At 46.1% G+C, this 26,855-nt stretch overlaps 1 protein-coding gene across 1 annotated transcript in view; it reads right to left on the bottom strand.

The window, feature by feature from the left end:
- NCAPD3 (non-SMC condensin II complex subunit D3) overlaps positions 1-26,855 on the bottom strand; it is a 1,141,478-nt gene that overhangs the window by 650,067 nt on the left and 464,556 nt on the right. Inside the window, exons 17-18 of the mRNA XM_085646993.1 lie at positions 24,530-24,555; positions 17,655-17,789 (exon numbers count right to left, since the gene is read on the bottom strand). Coding sequence (XP_085503119.1) covers positions 17,655-17,789; positions 24,530-24,555 — 161 coding nt within the window. The remainder of the gene's footprint in view (positions 1-17,654; positions 17,790-24,529; positions 24,556-26,855) is intronic.

Below are 26,855 nucleotides of genomic sequence, written 5' to 3' on the forward strand. Positions count from 1 at the left end.
TCTTGCACTCTCTATCTCTGCTTTCCTCACTTCACATTCTTCTTTCAATCTTTGTCTCCCCTATCTATCTTTGCCTTCAGACCTCTCCTCCTTCCTCATTCTCCCTTTTATGTTTTTCCTTCTTGCTCATTTCTTAATATCCACTCCAGGAATATGTGTTTGTTCTCAGGGCCATAAATTTCAATTTCAATTCTTGCTTCCGTACACCCTATTCCCTTCTTGCTTCCTTACACCCTCTTCCATTCTTACTTCCTTACACTCTCATTCATTCCCCATACTTCCTCCCTGGGTGGATTTAATCCTTCCTCCTCCATTCTTTCCTTACTCTTTTTTCCTGCTCTTTCCTTCACCTTACTTTCTTCCTTTCTCAACCATTACTTATGCTTATCTTGCTCCTTTCCTTTCTTTTCATCCATCACACATAATTCACTTCCTTTCTCCCTCTATTCTTTCATTTCCTCCTTTCACATTTTTTTTTATTCTATCCTTCTTTCATCCATTGCTCATATATATCATCACTCCAGTACTCCTCTTCCTGCCTGCATTTGTTGCTGCCTTCTTTAGTGTATTCCTTCCTTCACCCTTCCTTTCTTTTAAATAGCACAGTAGAAGCAAATTCTCTTTAATTTGCAAAGGTACCTCTAAGTCCTCTAATTACCGTTCCTGAAGCTGCATTTTGAGATTTACATACATTCTCCAATTTGAGTTCACTTTTACGTTCTTGTCATAGATTTCCCATATGTTACATAATGTGAGGTTATATTTGAGTTGTACAAAAACTAATCACCCAAGACGGTTTCCGGGCACTTGGGCAGGTGTGAGGTCCCCGAGGTGCTTATGTGAAGAGCCAGGTCTTCAGCTCCTTGCAGAACTCAAGATGTGAGGAGGTGGCTATGGTGTTTTGAGGCTTGTGGATGTGGCTGGAACCGATGAAGGAAGTGGGTGGAGATTCTGGCGGAACTGGGTGGAGCTGGTAAAGTAGGTGTGGCCTCCTAAAAAACATTTGAGCACCTGCACTTGATATTTTACAAATTAAGCACTGCTTGTGCCCTCACCACTGGCATAGTGCACCCAGCTGGAGGGGTGGCTGACCTAGGCCTGGGCAGTGCTTTGTAGGTATGGCACACAGGGATGTGTGCCATGTTGACTTTTCACTTTGTTCTGCACCAATACACGCAGCCTGCAAAGGCAGTGTGTGAGTGTAGTGGTACAGGACCTCTAAAGGTGGCACAATAAGTGCTGCAGCCCTTAGAGGCCTTCTCTGGTCACCGTGGCCTGGGTACCTGTGGTACCAGTTACCAGGGGCTGACCTGTGTCCAGAGATGCCAATTGGGTGTGTTTTGGAGAAAGAACACAAGCCTTGGGAACCTGATTGCAAGGGACCCAGGGCACACCACGTAAAAGTGCATCAGTAGTCTGGCAAAAATTGGGGAGGTTACTGCAACAGAAACCCACTTTCCTACAACGCGGAGCAGACTGCCGGGCCCCCATAAGCTTTCGAGACCGCAAAGACTTCGTGCTCATGGCCCAGCAGTTGGAGCAAGACTTCGGGTTGTGGTTGCACTCCAGGCACCATAGGCAGATGAGGTGGGGGTCTGTAACCAACATCAGGCGGTTGCAGGCCTCAAACGGCTTGAACCCGGTCCATCAATGGGACATCCCTCGTACACCAGGAGTCGACGACTCAAAAAGAATTAGACAAAAGTTGAGAAAAAGTGACAAACGGGTAGCTCTCACCAGCTCTGCACAAGGCTGGCACAGAAAATGAAAGAACTGACGTCAGAGCACAGGGACGACGTCTAAATAAACACCGTGACGTAATTCCGGCGACCACAACACAGACAACAGACGCGGAGTCTACCGACGCAACCTACTGCCGCGCACGGGTGCTGCTAAGAAAACATTTTTCCAATCCAGTCTGACACCTGCGGGTAATCCTAAAGGTAAGGAATCTATAACTACAGTCTCTTTCAGATGTAGATAATATGAACGCTTTCTTTTGTGGTTGTGTGGGCGAACAGTACGGATTATCAGAGGGCAATGCTAAGCATTTGTTGTACTCCCAGATACAATAAATGAGAAAAACACTCAAAGAATACATCAGAGACCATATTAAAAAAAATAACACTTCCCTTTATATCGGTTTTAAATTCAAGAACTTCGTTCAAAGGTAAGTACAGTTTTCGATTGAAATATTCACAGGTAAGTAAAACCTTCAAATCTGTGCGCTTTGACGCACAACGCAATTCTATGGTAGGAAAAGTCAAAGATGCATAAAGGGAGATACAGTCTGTTTCAGTGGTTCACCTTCTAGGATCGGTACAGAAGTGGGCCAAGGTTCAAAGTACTAAAGTACTACCAGCAGTTCTTTAGCAATAGCCCATGTTCTACTGGGGGCAGGTGGTGTTACGGCTGGTAGCTGTTGCGCTACAGAAAAGGGGGGGGCCACCTGAAAAGAGGCTGCACCAAAGGACTTACAACCAAGTCAGAGGGCTCACAAAAGGGGGCTCAGGTCACAAGGGGTCTTGAGGCACAGGTGTACAGCCAGTTTGCGTAACCCAGGCCGGGGTGCTTGGAAGCAGAGTGGTTAGGTCGGCTGGGTTGGTGCACAAAGATGCACCTCGTGGTAAGGAACAAACAGCTAGAAGAGGAGAAATCAAGGCAGCTGGGCCACTTGCAAATGGTACTCAGTGATGCTGATATCCCTCAACAGCTGCTGGCCCTGGTGATGTGAGAATCCTGACTGTAGTGGTTGTTTGGTGCCGGGTGTCTGGTCCCCTGGGGGATGGGACTGCACTGCTCTGGTTGGTCTTTGTGTCTTCACACTCAGTAGGGGACAGATCTGACCTTCCAGAACACGAGTACCTTCTCCTGGTCATCTGCGGCATCAGTCAGGCAAGGGAGCTGCAAGGCGGTGCAGGTGGTGCGTGTGGACTGCACGGAAGTAGCTCTTCTACTCCAAGGGAACCTTTCGGTGTTTGTCAAAGTGCTGGTAGGCCACCCAAGGCATTGGTAGTTCTCCAACTCACAGGATAAATCCCTGCCGCGATTGTCGATAGAGGATTGGGGACAACAGGGTTTTGCGCAAAAGTTCTGCTGCAGTTCTCACCAGGCACTGAGTCTTCGTCCTTCTATTGATCAGTCGAATCAGAGTTCTTGGGTTTAGGGGTGCCAGCTAAATACTCAACGTAGGAGTGTTTACGGGGAATGACAGGTAGTAGCCAATGGGCTACCTACCCTAGGGCGTCTACACCCTCTATATGACTACTTCCTGTGGGAAGTGGGCATAACTCTAACCCTAGAAAGCTAATTCCACTGAAAACAACATGGAGGAATCTGAAAAGTGAGGTCCACATCAGCTGGCCTGCCCTAGGGGCGATGCCACACTTCCCAATCTTACTCATTTTCCCGCCTGTCTTGCCACCAAAAAGTGGGGTCACAACAGGGGGGTGAGCACCTCCGCTATCTGGAGAGACCTTTGAAGCTTCCTGCCCGGAATGCCCATCCTGCTATGTTCCTGATCTCCAAGAGGAAAGGCTCTCATCTCAGGACATCAGAAACCTGTAAATGGTGGCTGGCTAGTAGAGACCAGTCAGTCAACACACTAGTAGTCGGTAGGTTTTCAGGGGACACCTCCAAGGTGCCCCCCTCTGTATGCATTCATTAATACATCCAGCACTGGCATCAGTGCAGGTTTATTAGGACAAGGTGTTTGGTACCAAACACCTTGGGTACAGCGAAGCCATCATATAGATAGGGAACTCGTAATCACGAGTGTCCATCCCATGGACTCGTCATGGCTTTCCTGAGCACTCAGATGTAGAAGACTTTGCCCTGGTAGAATGTGCCCTTAAACCTCTGGAGGTTCCTTACCGGCCAAAGAGTAACATATCTTGATGCACAAGATAATCCATCTGGAAAGGGTGCGCTTGTGCATCGCTCTGCCTTTCCTGCAGCCAACAAAGCCCACAAAGAGCTGGTCATCCACTCGAAAGTCTTTATTCCCATCGAGGTAAAAGCTCACTACCCTCTTAGGGTCCAAGCGGTGAAGCCGCTCCTCCTCCTTGGAAGAGTGAGGGGGAGGATAGAAGGTAGGAAGGGTAATGGACTGCCCCAGATGGAAAGTAGTTACCACCTTAGGCAGAAAAGCAGCCCTGGTCCTGAGTACCATTCTTTCAGCATGAATGGTCAAGAACGGGGGTTTCGAACTCAGAGCTTGAAGCTCACTTACCCTCCTTGCCGAGGTAATGGCAATGAGAAAAACTGTTTTGAATGACAAAAGCCTTAAGGGACACTTATGCAAGGGCTCAAAGGGAGTTAAGACAAGATTTAAGTCCCATTGAGGCATAATAAATGGAGTGGGCGGAAATTTGTTGGTCAGGCCCTTAATGAACCGTAATACAATGGGTGATTTAAACAAGGACGGCTGATCTGGCAAACAAAGAAATGCCGACAAAGCCGATAAATAACCCTTCACAGTAGCTACAGCAAAATCTTGCTAAGCAAGAGAGAGAGCAAACTGAAGGATGTTGGATAAACGAGCCCTCAAAGGGTCAATAGACTTCTCTCCGCACCAAAGGACAAATTTAGACCACCTATAGGAATAGATAGACTTTGTGGAATGACGCCTGGCAGACAAAATTATGTCTATCACGTCAGGCGGGAGAGAAAAAATTCAGGTTGCCCCGTTCAATCTCCAGGCATGAAGGTGTAAGCTCTGGAGGTGGGGGTGTAGAACCTGCCCCTCCGACTGTGAGAGGAGGTCTGCCCTGAGAGGGAGACGGAGAGGACGGCACGAGGAGAGGTAGAGAAGATCTGTAGACCACACCCTTCTTGACCATTCGGGGGCGATCAATATGACTTGGGCCCGGTCTTGGCGAATTTTCCTCAGAACCCGAGGAATCAAGGGTATGGGAGGAAACACGTAAAGGAGATGTGAGTCCCATCTCAACTGAAACGCGTCCCCCAAAGCTTCCTGCATCGGATACTGGAGACTGCAGAATGACGGGCAGTGAGCGTTCTCATGGGGGGCAAACAGGTCCACCCGAGGGGTTCCCCACGTCCGAAAGACGAGCCGAACCACCTCTGGATGGAGCCTCCACTCGTGGTCGGCAGAGAACTGCCGACTGGGACTATCTACACGCACGTTCAGAACTCCGGCCAGATGATTTGCCATCAGACCAATCTGATGATCCTGAACCCAGGACCAGAGACGCAGAGCCTCTCTGCAGAGACAATGCGACCCCACTCCTCCCTGCTTGTTGACATACCACATCGCTGTAGTGTTGTCGATCAGGACCTGAACCGACTGACCGCAAAGGGAAGGGAAGAAGGCCTTGAGTGCCAAAACTTATCGCCCGCAACTCCAAAAGGTTGATGTGAAGCAACCTTTCCTCTGGAGACCAAAGACCATTGATCTACAGATCCCCCAGATGCGCACCCCACCCTAAAGTGGATGCATCCGTTATCACTATGCCCACCGATGGAGGTAGATGGAACGGCTTTCCTTGAGACAGATTGCCCTCCACGCTCCACCAAGACCGATCCACTGCAGCTTCTCTGGAGATCCTCACAGACTCCCTGAGATCTCCGTTGTGCTGATAGCACTGCCTGCGGAGGCACCACTGGAGCGCCCTCATGTGCCAGCGTTTATGGTTGACCAATAGAATGCAGGAAGCAAACAGACCGAGCAGACGAAGGACCTTCAGGACTGGAACGGTCACTCCATTGTAAAACAGAGGAATCATTTCCTGTATGCCGAGAATCCTTTGAGGAGGTGGGAATGCTCGACATACAGTAGTGTCCAGTACCGTCCCTATGAACAGGTTGCGCTGAGAGGGCACCAGGTGAGATTTGGGCACATTTATCGAGAAACCCAATTTGTACAACAGCTGAGTTGTAACCTGCAGATGATGAAGCACCTTCTCTGTCGACTCCGCTTTGATCAGCCAGTCGTCCAGATAGTGGAAAACTGGAATACCCAACCTTCTGAGATGGGCTGCCACCACTGCCATCACCTTGGTGAAGACTTGAGGTGCAGTAGTAAGACCAAACGGGAGGACCGCAAACTGATAATGTTGCGACCCTACCGTAAAACAGAGATACTTCCTGTGCGACTTCAGGATGGGGATGTAAAAATACGCATCCTGCAAGTCGATCGACACCATCCAGTCCTCCTGTTGCAGCGCTTGAAGAACCTGCGCAAGGGTGAGCATCTTGAACTTCTCCTGCTTCAGAAAAAGGTTCAAGATCCTGAGGTCCAGGATTGGACGTAGCTTGCCATCTTTCTTCAGAATAAGGAAATACCGGGAGTAGCATCCCTGACCCCTTTCCTGCTCTGGAACCATCTCTATCGCACCTTTTTTTTTTAGAAATGTACGGACTTCCTCCTGCAGGAGAAGAAGGTGGTCCGCCGAGCAAGCACCTTGGCAAGGAGGGTAATTTGGAGGGAATTCCCGAAAGGGAAGAGCATACCCATTTTCTACAAGATCTAGAACCCAAAGGTCTGTAGTGACCGATTCCCAATCTTGTAGAAAATGGGTAAGCCGACCCCCCACAGGACCAACATGATCCAGAATGTTGGATCTAGGGCTGCTTTGCAGTGGTAGGAGAGAGGGAAGAAGAGGAGGAGGAGGAGGAGGAGAGCTGACGACCTCAAGCACGACCTCTGTTCCTGCCCCTGTAGTTCTTATACAGGGTATTTTGCTGCTGCTGCTGCTGCTGCTGCTACTGCTGAGGCTGCCTGAAGGTCCGAAAGGACAACCTCCCAAACCCTCTGTACCTCCTATAAGAGGAACTTCTAGGCTGTGCCTGCAGGCCCAGAGACTTGGCCGTTGCTTTGCTGTCCTTGAACCTTTCCAAGGCTGCAATCACTTCATTCCCGAGCAGCCCAGAACCATCAAAAGGCAAGTCCAGAAGTGTTGCCTGCACATCAGGAGAGAGCTCTGAAGATTTAAGCCAAGCCCTCCTCCTTGTGGCGACCGAGGAGCCCATGATCCTGGCAAAAGAGTCTGTAGTGTCCAAACCACTCTGGATAACCTGTCGTGACTTGAGTGTCCGACAGGACTTCATTAAAATTCTGCCTGTCCTCCTCAGACAACTTAGGAGCCAGCTGTTTAGCAGAATCCATGAGAGCGTGGATTTAACGGCTCAAGAGACAGGTGGCATTTGTGGACTTTAAGGCCATACTCGCCGAGGAGAAGACCTTCTTGGCCGAGCTTTTTCGACTCCCTATCACTAGGAACCTGTGGAAAAGCCCCAGAAGACTTCTTTGAACAGGCAGCCTGAACCATCAGACTTTCGAGAGAAGGATGGGATGTAAGAAAGTCCGGATCTCCTGGGGCCGCCCTGTACCTCCTAGCAACAGACTTAGATACTGCCGGTGCCAAAAAGGGCTTACGCCAAACCTCCATGACTGGCTCAGTGATGGCATCATGGGAGTAAAGGCTCTACCACGGTGGAGGGAGAATGAAGAACCTCAGTAAGGATGTTGGGTTTAAATTCAGCAGTTGGGAGCTATAAGTCCAAAATCTCTGCTGCTTTCCTTATGACCGTGTGGTAAGGAGTCACATCCTTAAAGGGAGCATCAGTAGGAGGAGTAAGCTCCCCCTTCCGGTGACAAATCAAGGCCACTTGCCTCTTTTAGTTCCTCAAACAAGTCATCTGACTCCATGAGCTCACCCTCTTCCATTTCTTCCACCTGGTACCTCTGCTCCTCCAGAATTCTCTGTGCTTCTCGCCTGGACCTAATCCTCAGAACCGGCGTCGGCGGCACCGCACACAACTCCGACGGAGCCGGAGCCGAACACGGGTCCGGAGGAGCAGCCGGAGTCGAACGAGGTCGAGCTTGAGCCGGAGAAGAAGGGAACGCCGTTGACGTCCTCGGTGCCGGGAAATGCCAAGACGGCGTCGCTGGAAAGAATGGCATAAATGGAGCCTGAGCGTAGGCCTGAGGGACCCCCATATTAAAGGCCATTGGACCCATAGGACCCCGAAGGTGCTCCAGAGGGCTACATCGCTCTCGAAAAGACGCCATACATAGCATCCATACATAGCATTTAAATATTGCGATGGGTCTTGCCCCTGGCCAGGAAAGGGGGGGGGGTCAGATGGAGGCATTAGCGAACTCGGGCCAATCGGCTCCGACGGTGGAACCAATGGAGCTGGCGACTCATCAGGAGCCGGAGCCCCTTCCACCGGAGCCGTAGAATGCGTCGGTGTCGGTGATGGAACTGGAGAATGCTCCGGAAAAGCTGCAGGCGAAGTCGGGCAAACAGGAGAAGCCGGATTTGACACAGAAGGAGAGGAAGAAACATAGTCCTTACGACGTCGAGGAGCAGGTGAAGTCGATCTCAGAGCCGTCTCCTTATCTGAACGGCGTTAAGAGTTGCGCCTCTTCTTCTTTTTATGTTTCTTTGACTTCAAAGCATGACCCGACGTCGACTTCGAGCCCGACCTCAACCTCGACCTCGATCTTGAACGCCTTCTACCTCTCTTCTCCTTCCTCATTTTCGCTTTAAATAGCTTAGCTTCTCTTTCCTTTAAGGCCTTTGGATTCATCTTGCGGCAGCAAGAGCATCCCTCAACGTCGTGATCCGACAGGCACCAGACACAATCCTCGTGTGGATCCGTAATGGACATGTGTTTACCACACTCTTTACCGGGCTTGAAATCTGACTTCTTCGTCAACATCTTGAAAAAGAAGCAAGAAGAAAGCAGAAACACCAGCAGAAACACAAAGTAACCAGTAAAGCTATGGCGAGTCCCAGAAAACCGTTAGCGTCGACGGCGCGGAAAAAAGGGAAAAGACGTCATCACGCCGACGAGGTCCTCTTATGGATCCAGTGACGTCAGCGGAGCTGCGTGCGGAGCTGTGCTTCTGTGACGTCGTCCTCGTCGGCGTAGAGAGCTACAAAAGTTTCCGAATGTTGCTGGCGCAGGGGATATTCACAAGGTGAGGAATCCACTGGCAGATGTATCCATCAGAATTACCTATACTACAGGCAGTGTTTTGCTGGCATGGCACACAGGGATGTGTGTCATGTCCACTCTTTGGTTTTCTCTGCACTAAGACACGCAGGCTGCAGGGGCAGTTTGCATGAGCTTGGTGAGGGGCCCCTTAGGGTGGCATTATTTGTGCTACAGTCCAAGGGGACCTCTTTAGGTCCAATGCCCTAGGTACCAAGGGTCCCACTTACTACAGACTACAAGGGGCTTAAAGGGGGTGCCAATTGTGAAGCAATCGTGCATTTTAGGGAAAGAACACTGGGGCTGGGAACCTGGTAAGCAGGAACCCAGCACACATTCAGCCAAATGGGCACCAGATACCAGTTAAAAAGTGGGGAGTAACCATGTCAAAAGAGGCACTTTCCTACAGAGGATAATGAAGGGACGGCTTCCACCCCACTTATTGAGTGGGAAGCTTTCAAAGTAGTGATAAGGGGGGTACCAATAGCTACTGTAACAGGCGTTAGACATTCTGTTCTCCCAGAATTGCAAAAAGTTGGGGCAACTTCAACATGCAAAAGTGCAGTACCCTACATGACTGGGAGACCACCAGAACACTACAATAGACCACGCGGAGCTCTCGGAGAAGGTTGAGAATCATGGACCATAAATATTATACACTCAGAAGCGACAGGGCAGGTAAATTACTAGCTGGCATGATACGCCTACCAATGTCTCCCACCCAAATACTGAATGTTGCATCGCCTTCTGGGATATCCTGCACCATACAAGTAGATATAAATGAGTCTTTCCGCTCCTACTACACTGTGCTTTATAAAGCCCGACTCCGCCGCACCAGTATCAAACAGGGATGTTATCCTGAATAATCTGAGACTTGAAATGATCACAGCAGCAGCATGTGACTCACTAGGGCCCCCCCTGACCCCGGGGGAAATAGCGAACGCCATAAAGGAGATGGCACATAATAAAACGCCTGGCATAGGCGGCTTGCCTATCTAATTTTACTCTACTTTAGCCTCCTGACTGGTGATAAAGCTAGATTTCTCAAGATTAAGCATTGCTCTGTTTTGGTGCAAGTGAAAACACAGGAATATGAAATGAGGCCTAGTCCAATGCTTTTTAAAAGGGGCACTTTTGGTGCATGCAAAGTGATAGACATAAAATGAGGCCTGGTCAAAATGCTTTCCGTCTGAAATGCTTGTGCTGAATTAACATGTGTTTTTGCAGTGTAGAGAAACTCGTGATTGCAGTTTCCTTTTTAGCTTTGAAGATTACATGGAATGTGTTCTCTCCTCCCAGCTCCTTTCCCTTATAATCTACACTCCCTGTTCCCGTCTCAAGAGACTCTGGCGTTGTTGCATATTTAGACAATGCATATTCAGTTCATAACACACCTTTTTATAATGTGTATTAATTAATCAACCAACACTAAACATGGGGCAAAAGCATTTTGCATGAAAAGCTATCTAAAGCATTAGAGCATGTTGATGTATTAACTGTTTGCGCTTTGAAAATTTGCACTGGTGCAGGTTTATGCTATGTTATACATTTCACATTTTTGCATGTTGTGCAAAAATAATAGAAAAGCTGCTTTAAATTAATAGCTTTTGCTAGGTAATAACTAATACTGGGTTACTAGTATGGGGGAGGTAAACATAATGGGTTTTATTTAATAAATTAACACTCTTTTGTGTTCGTTTTTGGCCCACCATAAAATGGCTGCCTGGGAATCCAGCATGGCTGAGAATTGTACTGAATGAGAAACGCATGCGCAGACCAGCTTGCCTCAAGTGAAGACACATGGGTCAAGGCCACAGTGAACTGTACATTCTTGTCATCGTGCCACAAAAAGTTGGCCATTCTTACGAATAGTAACCGTTTTTTGAAGGTCAAATTTCAGACATCTCTTGACGTCTAAAGAATGAAGTGTCTTCTCTGCAGGAGTTTGAGGATTAGGGAAAAACGTTTTTAAAACAACTGGTTCATTGAGGTAGTCCTTGGTAAATTGAAGAAAAGGTGGTTTAGTAGTAAACGCCTGTATGTCACTGACCCGGCAAGAGCAAGTGAGAGCCAGGAGTAGAGCAGTCTTCCAAGTAATGTATTTGAGATCGACTTTATGGATTGGCTCAAACGGGGGTTTCATGGGCTGCGCTAACACAATGTTCAAATGCCAAGGTGGAGGGGGTCGACAAATTGGAGGAAACATTCGAAAAAGACACCTGAAAAATTGTTGTATTACTCTTGACGAGTAAAGCGAATTGAAGCCATCTTGATGAAACCGTGAGCTTGCTGTTAGAAAAACTTTAAGGGTAGAGTACGAAAGGTCCAATTTTGCCAGGTGTAGAAAGAAAGGCAAGAGTTGTTCTGGCTTGGAATGAATAGGATGTACTTGAGTTTCCTTGCACCATAGACAGAATCTTTTCCATTTGAGTTTATATGTTTTCACAGTTGAAGCTGCTCTAGCTTTAGCTAAGACCTCTCTACAGTTTAAAGGAATGTCCAAATTTACAAATTCATATTGCTCAGGTTCCAAGCCGCTAAACGTAGAGATGCTGGATCGGGATGACAAATTTGGCAGTGTTCCATGGTCAGAAGATTTGGAAGAGGGCGAAGAATGATCGGGTTGCACTGTGACAGGAGCAGGAGTTCCGTGAACCAGATTTGTCGAGGCCACCGGGGGGCTTTTGGAATAATGTGACAGGGTTCCTTCCTCATTTTTCGCAGAACTTTGGGGACTAGAGGTATCGGTGGAAAAGCGTAGGCATATATTTTCGACCAGTTCATCAAAAAGGCATTCCTGCATAACTTTGGTTGGGGAAGCCAACTTGCGTAGAACCGGCATTTGCGGTTCAGATGTGTTGCGAACAGATACAGATTTGGGGGACCCCATAACCGAAAAATATGATCCAGAGTGGGTTGATGTAATTCCCACTCGTGATTGGTCGTGGATGATCTGCTCAGGGAATCCACAAGATTGTTCGACGCTCCCAGGACATGCACTGCTGTGAGGATGATGTGATGTTGAATCGCCCAATCCCAAATTTGTTGAGCCTGAAGGGACAGCAAGATGGACCTTGTGCCTCCTTGTTTGTTGATGTAGTGCATGCACGTTGTGTTGTCCATTCGGATCAACACCGAGGCTCCTCGTATGATGCTGCGGAAAGCTTTCAGAGCCAGAAAAATGGCCAGTAACTCCAGCAGGTTGATGTGCCATGTCATTTGTTGAATGTTCCACTTTCCTTTTAAAGTTGGTCCTTGCAAGTGCGTGCCCCAACCTTCGAGAGATGCGTCTGTCGTGAGAGTGAAATTTGGAGTGTTCACCAGGAATGGACGACCTGAAGAGACATTTTCTTCGAGAGTCCACCACAATAGAGCTCTTTTCATTCGAGATGTGACTGACTATATCGTTAAAGGATCCCGAGACTTGAGCCCATTGTCTGTTCAATTCCTCCTGGATAGGTCTCATTTTTAGGCAGCAGTGAGGGACTAGAGGAATGCAGGAGGACAACATTCCTAGGTAAGATTTCAACTGTCAGACAGAAACGGACTCTTTTAGACGGATGGAAGCTGCTAGATTGCGAAGTCGTAGAAGTCTTTTGTACGACAAAAGCTTTTGCTTGCTTGGTGTCTAGAATGGCTCCCAAGAACAGTCTGTTTTGAGTTGGGAGAAATTGGGACTTGTCCATGTTGAATGTGAGGCCCAGGGATTGGAAGAGGGACCTGCAGAAAAGAGTTTGTTTGGATGCCTGTCCGAACAACCTTGCCTTCAGCAGGCAGTTGTCTAAGTATGGAAAGATTTGCACTCCTTGTAGGCAAAGGTAAGCTGCCACCGGTGCAAAGACTTTTGTAAAACACTTGGGGAGCGGAACGAAGGCCGAATGGAAGAACTTTAAATTAAAGTCTTTTGCGGCCACTCTGAACCTGAGAAATTTTCTGTGCCTCGGCAGAATGGGAAGATGAAAATAAGCATCTTGAAGATCCAAAGTTGTCATATACGCTCCTTGGGATAGAAAAGAAAGTACCTACTGAAGGGACAACATGCAAAAAGTTTGTTTTTTGATGTATTTGTTCAGGGCACGTAGGTCCAGAATCGGGCGCCATTCTCCCAACTTTTTCTGTATGAGGAAGAACCTTGAATAAAATCTTCTGCCCTTCTGTAGTTTTGGCACCACTTCGATCGCGCCCTTTCTTAATAAAATTTTGAGTTGATTTAAAAGTTCCTTTAGGTGAGCAGGAGGGGGACCTTTTGGTGGAGAACTGGGAGGAATCTTTACAAATTCCAATGCGTGTCCCCTGCGCACAATATCCAGAACCCATTGATCGGTAGTAATTTGTGACCATTTGGAGTAGAAGTGGGAGATTCGACCAACTCCAAGTCATTGTTTTTTAGAGGAATTGTTTCCTCTGTAAGAGGATTTACCTCTGTATTGTTTGTAGGACGAAGAATGCTGTTGTCTATACAATTGCTGATTCTGGGAGGAGTAGCGATGTTGTCCTGGTCTATATTGATTGGAGTTTCCACGAAAGGAAGAAGAGGAGCCATGTCCTCTTGCTCCTCGAAAAGTCTGCTTTTTAAACTGTAGAGTTCCGAGAGCACGGGCAGTGTCGGTGTCCTTTTTTATTGTTTGAAGGGCATCGTCGATATGTTGGCCAAACAATGATTCACCGTCGTAAGGCATGTCCAATATTTTTGTCTGTACCTCTTGACGGAAGGACGTGGCCTTTAACCAGCCCTGTTACCTGAGGACTGCTGCACCAGCCGAAAGAAGGAAACCAGTGGAAGACACATCAATAGCACAATCAATTTCCGAGGAAATTCTTTCTCCTTCTTGAAGAATTTTTAATGCCTCTGCTTTAGACGCCTGTGGTATTAGATCTACAAGTGATGATATGTCAGACCACATTTGTCGGTCGTAACGGCCCAAGATGGCTAGAGAATTGGCCAGATGAACTGTAGTTGCCGCCATAGTGGAAAACGTCTTACCAATACCATCAAGGCATCTACCCTCTCGGTCTGGCGGTGCAGATAACAGAGATGATGGGTTTCTGGACCGACGCTGTGCTGCCTGAGTAATGATGGAATCAGGCTTTAGTTGCGAAATGAGACAAGCAGGTGAATTTGCAGGGACTTTGTATTTCTCATCCAGCCTCGGTAGAACAGCTGGAATTGAATTAGGATATTGCATGAGCTTGAGGCCTTCTTGCCAAATAAAATCGATGATGGGAATGGAACGGACTTGTTTTTGAGGCTGATCTTTAAAATCATATAGGAAACAATCTTCCTCTCTGGTGGTCACAGGAAGGTGGAATCTTTTTGCCTCTCTTTCCATGAGTAAATGAAAATCACCTATGTCGACTGGTGAAAAATCCAGAGGAGCTGGAGCAGTGGGAGACTGTTTGAATCTGATAGTTGTCCCATTCAGAAAGAAGGGATCTGTCATCTAGCTCACCTTCTTCCTTGTCACCTTCATCAATATTATCCTCGTCATTGTCCTCCTCTATGATTTGAGGAACATTGTGATGTTGAATTCTGGTCGCCGATGTAGGTGTGGCAACTGATTCTTTAGTAGGAAGAGGTTGTAGAGGTGCTTGCGGCGTTGGAGAAGTTTGTACTGAACGTGGAAAACGGCGGTAGTAATCATCCAACATGAACTGGAGGTTGGAAATAAGAGTTATAGATATCTGTGCCATAGGAAGTTCATGCGCAGGCTGTGTGTCACAAGTAGAAAAATCCTCTTCTTGTAGGTCATCATCATCAGAGTCCTGACATTTCATAAGAAGTTCAGAGGGACTGCGAGCAGCCCGAAATCTGTCGCCATCCTCCGATTCCTCATCGTCAGAAGAAAATAATTCAGCTGGAGGTTGAGAAGGCGTTTGAATTGAATTGGTATTAGGGTATCCAAAGAGGAATGTCGCCGTTGAAGCAAAGAGCTTGAAGCCTTCAGTGATATCAGATCCATGGATGCAGTTGTAGTCGTCACCGTTGACGATAAACGTTGCTGTTGAGCCACCGTTGCCGACAAAGCCACCGTCGCCGACAAAGCCACCGTCGCCGACAAAGCCACCGTCGCCGACAAAGCCACCGTCGCCGACAAAGCCACCGTCGCCGACAAAGCCACCGTCGCCGACAAAGCCACCGTCGCCGACAAAGCCACCGTCGCCGACAAAGCCACCGTCGCCGACAAAGCCACCGTCGCCGACAAAGCCACCGTCGCCGACAAAGCCACCGTCGCCGACAAAGCCACCGTCGCCGACAAAGCCACCGTCGACGACAAAGCCACCGTCGACGACAAAGCCACCGTCGACGACAAAGCCACCGTCGACGACAAAGCCACCGTCGACGACAAAGCTACCGTCGACGACAAAGCCACCGTCGACGACAAAGCCACCGTCGACGAATGCTTTTTCTGATGTTTGCTTGCCGCCGTCGATAAATTCAAAGGCACCGTAGACGAAATAGGTCTCATCTTAACGGATACCAACATCGACGGTGAAGATGCAGACAACAGGATCATAGCTGACTTCGAAGACACAGAAGTTGAAGTCGTCGACGTAGACGCGACCACAGCAGCACTCGTCGACTGAGGAAGCGACGACGAGCTCGTCGACGAGATAGGCAGTTTCTGAGGTAAAAACTGCGCAGATGGAGTCTTTGAACCCTGAGAATCAGATCTCGGGGGCGTAGAAGGTGCAGAAAGACTCAGAGGGGAAGAAATCACCCCTTTTGAAGTTGAAGGTTGGATAGGGGGCTTATCCACATGATGTTTCTTCACTACCTTAGGTTTTGGAGAAACCTTTTGATACTCACTGGTCCTTTTCAAGGAGGAAGATGTCTTGATTGAGGACGCACTCTCCACATCTGAGAGAGGGTTCTCTGAAGTCTTCAAATTCTGTAGCCACAGAAGGAGAAGCCCTTCTCTGTCCTTTAGAGTCTTCTGAGAGAAGGTTCTACATATTTTACAATCCTTTACCTGTTCAGGATATAGGTAATAGATGCATTTTTTATGAGGGTCTTCAGAATGAAGTCTCTGTTTACCTCAGTTTTCATTGTTACATAGGGCATACTTCACACCCACGAAATTACACAGGATCTTCCCAGTACTCCCTTTCTCATGCCTGCACTGCAGAACAGACAATGCAGGCTTTATTGCGTATGTTATTGTCCTGCCCCACACTGCTCTCCTATTGGGGGAAATTAGGGAATCCCTGGTATCAGTTACAGTGTGGCAGCACTGGGAAACAGTAGAACATTGTATATTGGGACTCTAGCCTAGACCCAAATCATTAAAAACTGAAAGACGTTTTTTGGACCTAGCACTTCATCTGGCCAAGTGGCAAATAACATACTGCTCGACATCCTCTGCCACACCTCCTGTGTCTGGTTGGCGTGAGGAGGTTTTGAAATGGGGTTTTCTCAGAGAGCTCATCGCTAGACGGAGACGAATATAGAGAACTGGCTAAGCGACCTATAGCTCTGGCATGGGATACCATTTTAGAACTCTTTAAAGCACAAGGAGAAGACAGTGACTGGTTCTGTGCACTGGGTTGGTGGCTGAACGGGTCCGGTCTCCAACCCCTGGTGTTTCCTCTACTCCTTTCATAAATTAAACAGTGTTGATAAGAAGTATGCTCTCAGTTTCTAACATGGTGACCTCATTGGTATCTTTGCCGAGAATTGTGCAATTGCAATATGCTGTATGGTATGGCAGACATGTTTAGGGAAGTTGGGGGAGGTTTTATTGTGTGGACTTTTACTACTTCAACTGCATTATCTCCTACATGGTCTAAATGAGCATTTGCTGGAACTAGATACCCGCTCTATTATACTACAAACACGCTAAAGATATGTTAACTGTGTCATCAGTGTGGCCAATGCATAATACTATATTATGGAACAGTACAGTAGCCCAATACATGTCTTGTTCCTTTTTTGGATAACTCATATTATATATATTTTTTTTAATGGACAACTGACGGTTTGCGCTACTTATATGGGTGTAATCCAACACAAGACAAGGTTAATGTTTAAAGTTTGCAAGCTGTCTCTCAGGGAGAGGTTGAAAGGGTAAACATTCAGAGGGATAGCTTGTAGTTGATTGGCTTCACAATGCCGGAGGGCAGTTGATTGGATCCCCAATGCCAGAGATTAATTGCCTGCAAGTTTAAGAAATGGGACCTAACCAGTATTTCTCAAATAAGCAATATGTGAAAGACCTGTAATATGAACATGTTTGTCCAAATGTGACAGGAATATGAGCTGATCAACAGGGAGATTTTCAGGACTCATCAATCATCACTCCATATGCTCTAGTGAAATATTTCTCAGAGAAATAATTAGCTCAATCACAAACCTTTGCAATATTGTCCGCTTATAGACTGAAGACAGCCTCAATGAGCAATAAACCTTAAACAGTAACACCACGGAGTATCTTGCCAACTTGAAAGAAAAACAGATGGGTCAAGGTGATGGAAGGCTTAGATGTGGCAATACACTCATTTATGCCAGGATAGTGTATCTAGCAAAAAATAAATCTGCTTGGTGAGAGGAGGTGGGAATGGGATCATAAGCATAAGGAGTGTAGATGCACCACAAAGGAATCACCTGCTGACACACTGGTACCAAAGCTAAATGGTCAAAAATAATAACCCTACAACAGATAGAGTTTACAAACATCTCAGCTTCTCACCATTAGAAGTTCAGTCAAAGATTGTAGGGCCTGCTTCCTGACAGACACTGCAGGGTCGCGACATCGCTCTTTCAAGGTAAACAGATCATCTGGGCTGCAAGAGCTCACATTGAATTTCAGTATATTCACAATAACCTGTAACAAAAATGAACATGGGATAATGGTTACATTTTGCACAGAAAGAGGAACAAAGAAATAGGAGATAGAAACTACAACTAAGACAGAACTACAAAATACGCAGCAGAGAGGTGGGCATGCCAATCAATCTGAAGGATTGGGGCGTAAGAGGCAAGGAGTTACTAGGTGAGGGTATGCATACACCAACAGAACCATTTATGTCCATCTCCTCTCCAATACCCCAAAATACCATAACATGACTCAAAACACCATCATAAAATCAAATCCAGAAACCCACTAGCTGATGCCTGTCAAAAACAAACAGCGCCAAGAGACTGACACTCTTCTTTACAAGCAAATCAGATCTAATATGTTGCAATTTAAACTAACAACAAAAATCTGAAGTGGCCACAGAATCACCAGTCTTCTCTCAAAGTGCATTCGGGAAACTCACAATTAACATTCAGAATAATAATCCAACCTAATGATAAGTGTCCTTGCCCTCAAAGAGATCATCCTTAGCCTGGGAGTGGCTGGGCCCAGCATGAAACGTGGGGAGCCATCCTCATTCCAGGCACTCTTCGAGCCTCAAACCAGCAGATTCGGAACTCTCCTCGCCCCACTAAAACTATGAGATGGATTACGGGGGGGGGGGGGGCACTTGACAGGGGCAATGTGACAAGTGTTGTTTTCAAGACGCCATGACCTGAAGGCAAAATGGCAGCTCACTATAGAGAAGAAACTGCATGGGCTGGTAGGTCTGGAGAACCACAGGGGCACAATGAGTACTGCGGGACCCCGTACCATGATAATCTTAGGCAAAACAGCATTCATAGATTTATAGAGGAATCCGAGACCACGAGGCATAAAACCCAGCAACAGCATAGCTTTTAATGGGTAAAATGGCATGGTGAGACGGATCAGGATGGATTTATTGGGGGAGCGGGGGTCAGAGGAGTGAACAGAGAGGAGTAGGTAGAGCATTTACACGCTGGTATGTTCAGTCCTCACATATCTCGGGAGTAATCAAGGGAGGGACTTTTATGGGGCCAGCATCACAGGAGAAGACCTGGAAAGCGAGGAGCCAGGTCAAAAAGCAACTATTCAAACAAACCAAGCACACAAACTCTTAGAAGTGATCAGGCCTTACAGAAGCACAATGAGGATGGGTTTTGAAGGCTCCCTGTCTTAAGGCCTAAAATCCAACGGCCAGCCAACTTAGCAACAACCATCCTCACCCCAAAATAACAGAGTATGTGGCAGAATCAGACTACATTAAGAAATAGGAGTTGACAAGCTTAAAAATAATGACATAAGGAAGACAAAAAGTCTGCCTGCCAGTAGTAAAGATGGCCGCCGGCTTGGAGCATGTCTGACCTAGAGGCGTGAGATACAGAGTACTGCCGTCCCAGTGTCTTCTGCTCAAAACTGAAGAATGTGATAAACTGGTTCGGGGTAGATAGCAGCCCCATCTCAGATCTATCAAGTAGGCAGACAAGACATTTGTGGTTGCACAACGGATGGAGAATGGGCCAGTCGAAAAGTCACCAGCAAGACAGTGGGTACAGGGTTCGATTCCTATGGGGCAGGAAATGGAGGTTGCAGCATTAAGTGGAAGACTGCGGTAGGAAGGCATGGTGGCAGGGGCGTGGGGTGCAAAATTTACCCCCAGGATTTCAGAAGTCAGCAGGCAAAGTGCTTGTAGGCATGTTACGAAAGAGTATCTCCGGAAATCTCTACCTTACACCCCTACGTGCCTGCTCCGCTTTATGGGACAATGTCTGGTAGTGGTCCCCGCGTGATAAGGGCTCGCGCCGGAGGCAGTTCCTTTCGTAATAGAGCTGCCATCCTTTGGAACTCTTTGCCAGCCCACATCCTGGGGCTCACTAACTACCTCCAATTCAGAAAAGCCATTAAAACGTTTCTCTTCTCCCTTCCGTAGGCCTTCTTGTTGCCCTTCTGTGCGTTGTCATTTCTTTGCTATTCAGCGCCGTGATGCCTCTTTGCTGGGGCAGCTGTCACACTTTACAAATCCATAGCATAACATAACATATTGGGCCCGCCAGCAAGTCGTCAGTGAGACGAGTGCTGGGCTCCCTTCCCGAGGGGCAGAACATTGAGTTGGCATAGGTATCCTGGGCCAGTTAGTGGTGCAGGAGTGATAACAGGAGTGCCATGGGGGCACACTGCAGCACAAAAAGCAGCAACAGAATTGCCAACTTCAGTGTACTGAGCATCACAGTAAGAAAATCAACATTCTGGAGGGGATCGTAGTGATTCGTTCAAGCTAAAGGGAAGTAGGGAATTGGCACTGTGTGGTGCCTGATGGGTATGGGAATCCCCCCCCCAAACACTGCTGCAGAGAGGCTGTGAGAAAAAACACAGAAGTGACCGCCCTGAAATGACACGACTCCCATCATTAATGGACAAAAGTAGGAGTGAACAGTAAGTTGTCTACAAAAGACAAAGCACAAAAACCAGTAGAGACTCAATCAATTGTTGACAAATACACCAGAGTAATCAACAGATGCCTGAGAAGGAGCAGTCACAACCTGACCTCATGCTAACAGATGTAACTAAAGCAATGCAGATTCCAAGAGCGTTAACCTGAGACAAAAGCGGATGGGGTGGCCATAGATCTGGGCCGGGTCAGAACAGATTTCCCCAATGTTAAAGACAGAGTGGTGAAAGTTTAAACTAAAGCTGTTGTGTGCAGATTTAGATTTCGTATAAAGGTTTCCTGATTTATGCCCTTATATAGGTACAATTCACATTGCTCTTATTTGGACATAGAAATCCGGCCCTTATTTAGACACTGTCTGTACAAACCAAATTTAGACACTGACTGTACAAACCAAATACAGGCATGGCCACCTACATCCCAACATCCACGTCACAACGACTTCTTGGAAAACCAGACCCTTAAGCCTTTAGGAATTTCCCTCAGCTTGAATATTGATTTCTCCAATAACTCATTAAGTATGCATGAACATCTATTCCTTAGGGGTTCATTCATGACGTTCCTCTGCCCGACTTTGACGTCAACACTGGCATTCCTAGACACCTTCAAGATATAAATATACCAGCACTTGCCCTGGCAAATGGCAGTTCACGGGGGATTCGATCCAACCCAGACTACACGGTTCGCAACGGCAAGTTCGCAAGGAGATCAAGTTCCAGCCTGATGCACCGACCTCACGCTGCCATCCTCCTTGCAGAGAATCCAGCTCCAGTGCTCTCGGACTTCCCTTGCGGGGGTTAGGCTATCGAGTCCAGAAAAGAGATTCCGACCACTCTCATTCTAAGGTATGGAGCTGACTAGAACTTAGAGAAACTTCTGGCATCTCTTGGCTAAACCAAAATATAGCTAGCTATACTTTAGACATGGCACCTACTTCAAACCTCGTACTTCACTTAGGTTAGGTACACTGTGGTAGAACAATTTAGAAGCATCAGATGAGTATCGCATTTTAGCTTATGTTATTTATGTATGTAGTTTGATTAATATATGTCAGTTATAAACCATGCTATTGCAGTATTATTTTATCTTACTGCTAACCTCGTACATATTGTACTTCGCAGTCCGTCTTACGATTGTAGCAATCCATATCTCTTGCATGAGAAATAAGACTGTTCAATAAACCATTTTATTGAAACGCCCGTCTCTATTTCTGTGCAACTCTGTAGAAACGAAGCAAGCACGATTGACTGAGTGAAACTTATCTATTGTTTCCACGATTCTGAGACTTTTCCGATTCTAAGGTAAACAAAGTTGTCATGTTTATGCGGTTGTTGGAGACTAATCCCTTCTTGTATATTCGAGACGTTTCTAGTGACCTCTGAGCTAGCTGGCACACACAAGTAATTAAGTTTAATATACTTACTGGAGACATACTGACCTTAGTCCTATGTCAAATCTATAGTGTATGTTATTCCAATGCGCAGAGCCTATCGGGGATATAGGAACTACACTACAAAGCTGCAGAAACACAGCAGCAGTAGTCGTCATACAAAAGAAAACATACTAACTAAGGTGAAGAACTAAAAACATAGAATACAGAGAGTAAGCTAAGGAAGTAAGGTCCCGAGGGAACAATATCCACCTAGCTGGACTCCCAAAAAGAGAGGAGGGGAATGCCTTCAACTATTTCTGGAAGACTGGATTGTTATTAAGCTGAAAACCAAGGAATTGTCCAAATTCTTTTCGACTGAAAGGGCAAATAGAATGCCAATGACCCCTCATCCTCTACCTCCTCCCCCTCCCCTGGGAGAAGAGCCAAGGATAATCCTATTCGGACAACTCAATTACAGGAACAGATGTCATTGTGCAAGAATCACAAAAAACAAAATACGTTTGGATAGAAGCCCCTGCAGTTGTTTCCTGATTATACTCTCCAACTACAGACACTTCACAGCTCCTCTGAAGTTGTAAAGAAATGTACTAAACTACCTGATGTTCTTCCTGGTAAAACTGAAAATAAGGAGTGAGCACAGATAACACTTCTTTACAGCAGTAGACCAAGTCAAGTAGCCCTTTACTCAATTTGAGCAATGCAAATTATAAAAGTACATACAATCATACAATTTATTATGACATAAAAGGAACATATTGAGATTAGAGGGTAGATAAAACATTGCATCTCAAAGACTTGAATATAAAACTCCAGATAAGATTCATGATAAATAAAAACATACATTCGGAGTGGATAAGAGTTGCAAATATAATAGGGCTGGTCGCACTTGACTAAAATTCATCGACCACAAAAGCGAGCGAATGAAACTATGTGGCAGTGTATTATATTACGGAGAAAAAAACCAATGTGCAGAGTATCCAGAATAGAGGCTAGATCACACGTACATACAGGTAGCTCAGAAATCTTCTGCCATCCTAACATAAACTGAGGGAACAAATTCAGTCTAAATTTGGTCAAAAGTCTTCCATGATGACAAAATATAACTAAGGTTAGATAAAAGAAAGTCAATATTACTCATTGATTTGACCATGTAATCATAGGTCAATGAGCTCTTAGCCAGCGTCATGGCTTCCCTTTTCACATGCCCCTTAGCAAAAAAGGTATGCTTGACCCACAGGATATCGGCTATGTTAATAAGTCTGGATCAAAAAATGTAAGGTCTACCAAGATCACTCAAAATGCACATAACATAAAACAACCAAGGTTTGTAGTTCCAGCATTCCAGATCCATACAATCCCTTAATATATGCTTGACCCACAGGATATCGGCTATGTTAATAAGTCTGGATCAAAAAATGTAAGGTCTACCAAGATCACTCAAAATGCACATAACATAAAACAACCAAGGTTTGTAGTTCCAGCATTCCAGATCCATACAATCCCTTAATATATATCTATTAAAGGTGAGTGAGTCAAACAGGGCCACAGAAGCAGAGAGAGGATTGAAATGAAATCTAAAATGAATCCCAAACCAACTTCCTCGTAAACAGTCTCTGAGGGGATACTTTGAGGAATAGTTAACACATCTCAAAAATGTGTTTTCGCAAACCTGAATAGAGTTACAAGACATGAGTTCTCAGATCTCACCCCCCAAAGCTCACTGTAAGGATACATTTCGCTTTATAAAAGTCAATGGTCGACTTGATGTGAGTATGTCAAAAGCACCTTGAATAATTGCCTATACTATGTGCAAATCTGTTGAAAGACTGTAAATTATGGCTTCTCAAAGAGAGCCACTCCAGTGAAATACCCAGATACCGAAAATTATCTTCTCTACTAATGGGATGGGCCTTAATCATATGTTTTCTGGTTTCAGCACTCTTTGGTTCAACCACCATGATGTGAGATTTGGAAAAATTAGTTTTCAAGTCCACACTATTCATAAAGTTGATAAATCAATCTAATAGATGCTGCAGATCATTAGCAGTGAGCACAAGTAAAACAGTGTCATACACGTAAAGCAGGGCAGTCACAGGTCTGCCCCCAGCCTTTGGGACATCCTGACATTGCTCAATTAGAAAGGACTCTAGCCGATTAATGTAAAGGATAAAAAGAAAAGTCTCTAGGATACATCACATTTTATCTCCCCTCCTCAGGATAAAGTACTTTACAACAGCACGACAAGATTGAGACTGGCTTGAGAAACTTGACAAGAGGAATGGAAAGCAACACCAAGATTTTGACAGATGAGCACCAGCAGTCTATGAACAATTGAGTGACAACTAGGCCCATAATTGGCAGGAAGAATCAACTACATCAGTATGTGGTGGAGTATTTGAAAGGGCTTGGGAAGGGGCAACCCATAGTACTTAATAACTTGCACGCCTGAGGAGTAGTAATAGGGAAAGCTGTCCCCAACCCCACAAAATAATAAAGGATCCAACCCGACGGAAGACCAAGAAAAGACCTCTGGTCAGGCCTGGATCAGCTGAAGCTAAGAACCGCATTATACTACTGCGTTTACACATAGTGTATTATGTTTTCTGAATATGTTGGGTTAGAGTACCTTAAATGGCACTGGGCAGGGTGTGTCAATTGACTGGCAATTTGGTATTTATGCTTCCATGGGCTTGATGGTGGAAGCCTTAGTGCAGTGTTGTTTATAGTTAACGTTGATGAGATTATTGTGCCAGGAGACAAAGTACAAGAGGATAGTGCAGTCTTCAGGTTGGTAAGTGGAACAACCAAAACTAAATAATATAGATGGAAGCTATTATTGTGGTACTGACCTGGAATGTGTGGGGCTAAAATAAGGATACCAAAAAGGTGAGGGAGGAACCATACCTTTGTAAGCAAAGTGTTCATATAGCCTGCAAGAAACAAACATACTGTGAGAAGTTAAGATACAGGCAAAAATAAGTGTAGAGAAAGGTTCTATCATGCTGACATCAGTACACACGGTGGGAGTGTAGTGGCGGGGATATGGCTAGTGCCAAGAGTGTCCTTTGCTGAAACTAAGATTATAACGGACAACAAGGGCCATTACTTGATAATGAATGGCAAGTTGAGTGGCAGAGATTAACAATCGTGGGACTATATGCCCCGAACACAGACGGCCAGGCATACTATCTAGGATTGGGCCAGCTGACCATTCTGTATTAGAGCTGGTCAATGATATGGCTGGGGGGCTTCAATTGTATCGTGGATGGAAAGATGGACAGGCAGGTGCATGGCACACTTTATAAGAAGAGAATGAAGTACTTGCTGACAGAGATCATGAAGGACCTAGACCAGATAGATGTATGGATGGCTTAAGGCAACCTCATTTAGACCTGAAGTTCAGTCTACGATCCTTGTTGCGGCCTATGATAGGGACATACTATTCGGCAACATATCGATGATGCTCTTTTAGCCCTCAAGACAGTTACCAACACAGCCAAGACACTCAGCAGTCTCCAATCCAGGAAGTTGCCATTTTGGGGTGCTCGTGGCCAAAGTTTCTCAGCATACAGAGGTGGATTTCAGCCAATCCTACTAGACCTGCCAGCTCCAAATCCAAATCAGACATGCTTAACAGGCATATCATCAACCATTCACAGCAGGTTATGCAAAGCAAGGTCCCTGCAGAAAGCCATCACCCCAGAGCCGGGATACAGGGTGCAAACAGTGACCTCTACCAGGTACCAGCTACACTACCTTTGTCCCAACCCCGTAGGTGCGAACAGCTTCAAATACTTCCATCAATGGAGAAACATCACATCGGACAGATTGGTATTAACCTAGTTAACTATGGCCATACCCTGGAGTTTACAGAAAGACCACCAAACACTCTGCCAAGGGTAGTGCGTCCCCAATTGTCTTCACTTTTTTTTTTTTTTAAATGAGGCCCTCATAATGATCGCCAACTGAGCAATAGAGAAGGTTCCGGTTGCTCGAAAGGGATTCTACTCCTATTTCTTCTCATACACAAGAAAACAAGGGAATGGAGACCCATTCTGGACCTCAGGAAGCTAAACAAATTCCACCGCAAGCAAACCTTACTCTCTCCGACATTCTCCACCTCCTGAACAGAGAAGACTTCATGAAGTCTCTCAACCTGGAAGATGCATATTTGCATATTCCCATATCCACGTTTTTCTCCCAAACATCGCAAATATCTCCACTTCGCTGTAGCTGGAACCCATTAAAAATTCAGAGTCCTCCCATTCGGCCTCAAGTCAGCCCCTCACATATTCACCAAGCCGCTCTCAGGAAACAGGGCCATCATGAATTCACCTACCAAGACGATTGGCTGCTAAAAGCTTCTAGACAAGCTGTCAGAGCTATGAGAGCCTGCCTATCACGGTTTCTCAAGCTGGGGCTCACTGTAAATCAACGAAAATCCTCAACTACAACCAGTCAAACAATGCAGTTTCTAGGAGCCGAACTGGATACATTCAGAAAAAAAGCCTTCCTCTTCCAGGAAAGACAAAGGAGAATCACTGACTTGGCTCACAAAACCTCTGGAAAAAAGTATGTTTTAGTGAGGCTGTTCAAGTCAGAAATGGGCTTGATTTCTTCCATTATCAACCTAGTTCTGCTGGTACGCCTCAAGATGAGACCATTGCAGGAAGAACTGCAACTACAATGGATTCAATCAGAAGAGTCCTTCGAGGACTTGAGAACCATAACCCCAAGAATGATGGAAATTCTAAAGTGGTGGTCTGTAATATATATACATTTCTCAAGGTCTCAAGTTTTTGCCACTAGTACCCAACTTTCTGTCATCATCACGGATGCTTCACTAGAAGGCTGGGGTTAGTCACTTGCAGGACCTACAGATCCCCCAAAAAAGTGGTCGGCACGTCAGAAGTCTAAGCACATCGACAGACTGGAGCAGAAAGTCACCTTTCTTACCCTGTAGGCTTTTCTCCCACAAATCGCAGGATACTTGGTGCTGGTCTGTACCGACAATATGACCAGCATGTATTATATCAACAAACAAGGATGTACAATATCTCTAACACGGTCTCAAGAAGCCTAAGAACTATGGAGTTGGCTTACGACCCACATGATATTCCTGAAGGCCAAGCAAAGGTTTGGAATGCACAACACCTTAGCAGACACTCTCTGCAGAGCTAAGTGACAGTTGTCACGAGTGGGAGCTGGATCAACTGTACAGGATAAAATA

The sequence above is a fragment of the Triturus cristatus genome, chromosome 3_2 (assembly GCF_964204655.1).
Source record: "Triturus cristatus chromosome 3_2, aTriCri1.1, whole genome shotgun sequence".
NCBI lineage: Eukaryota > Metazoa > Chordata > Amphibia > Caudata > Salamandridae > Triturus > Triturus cristatus.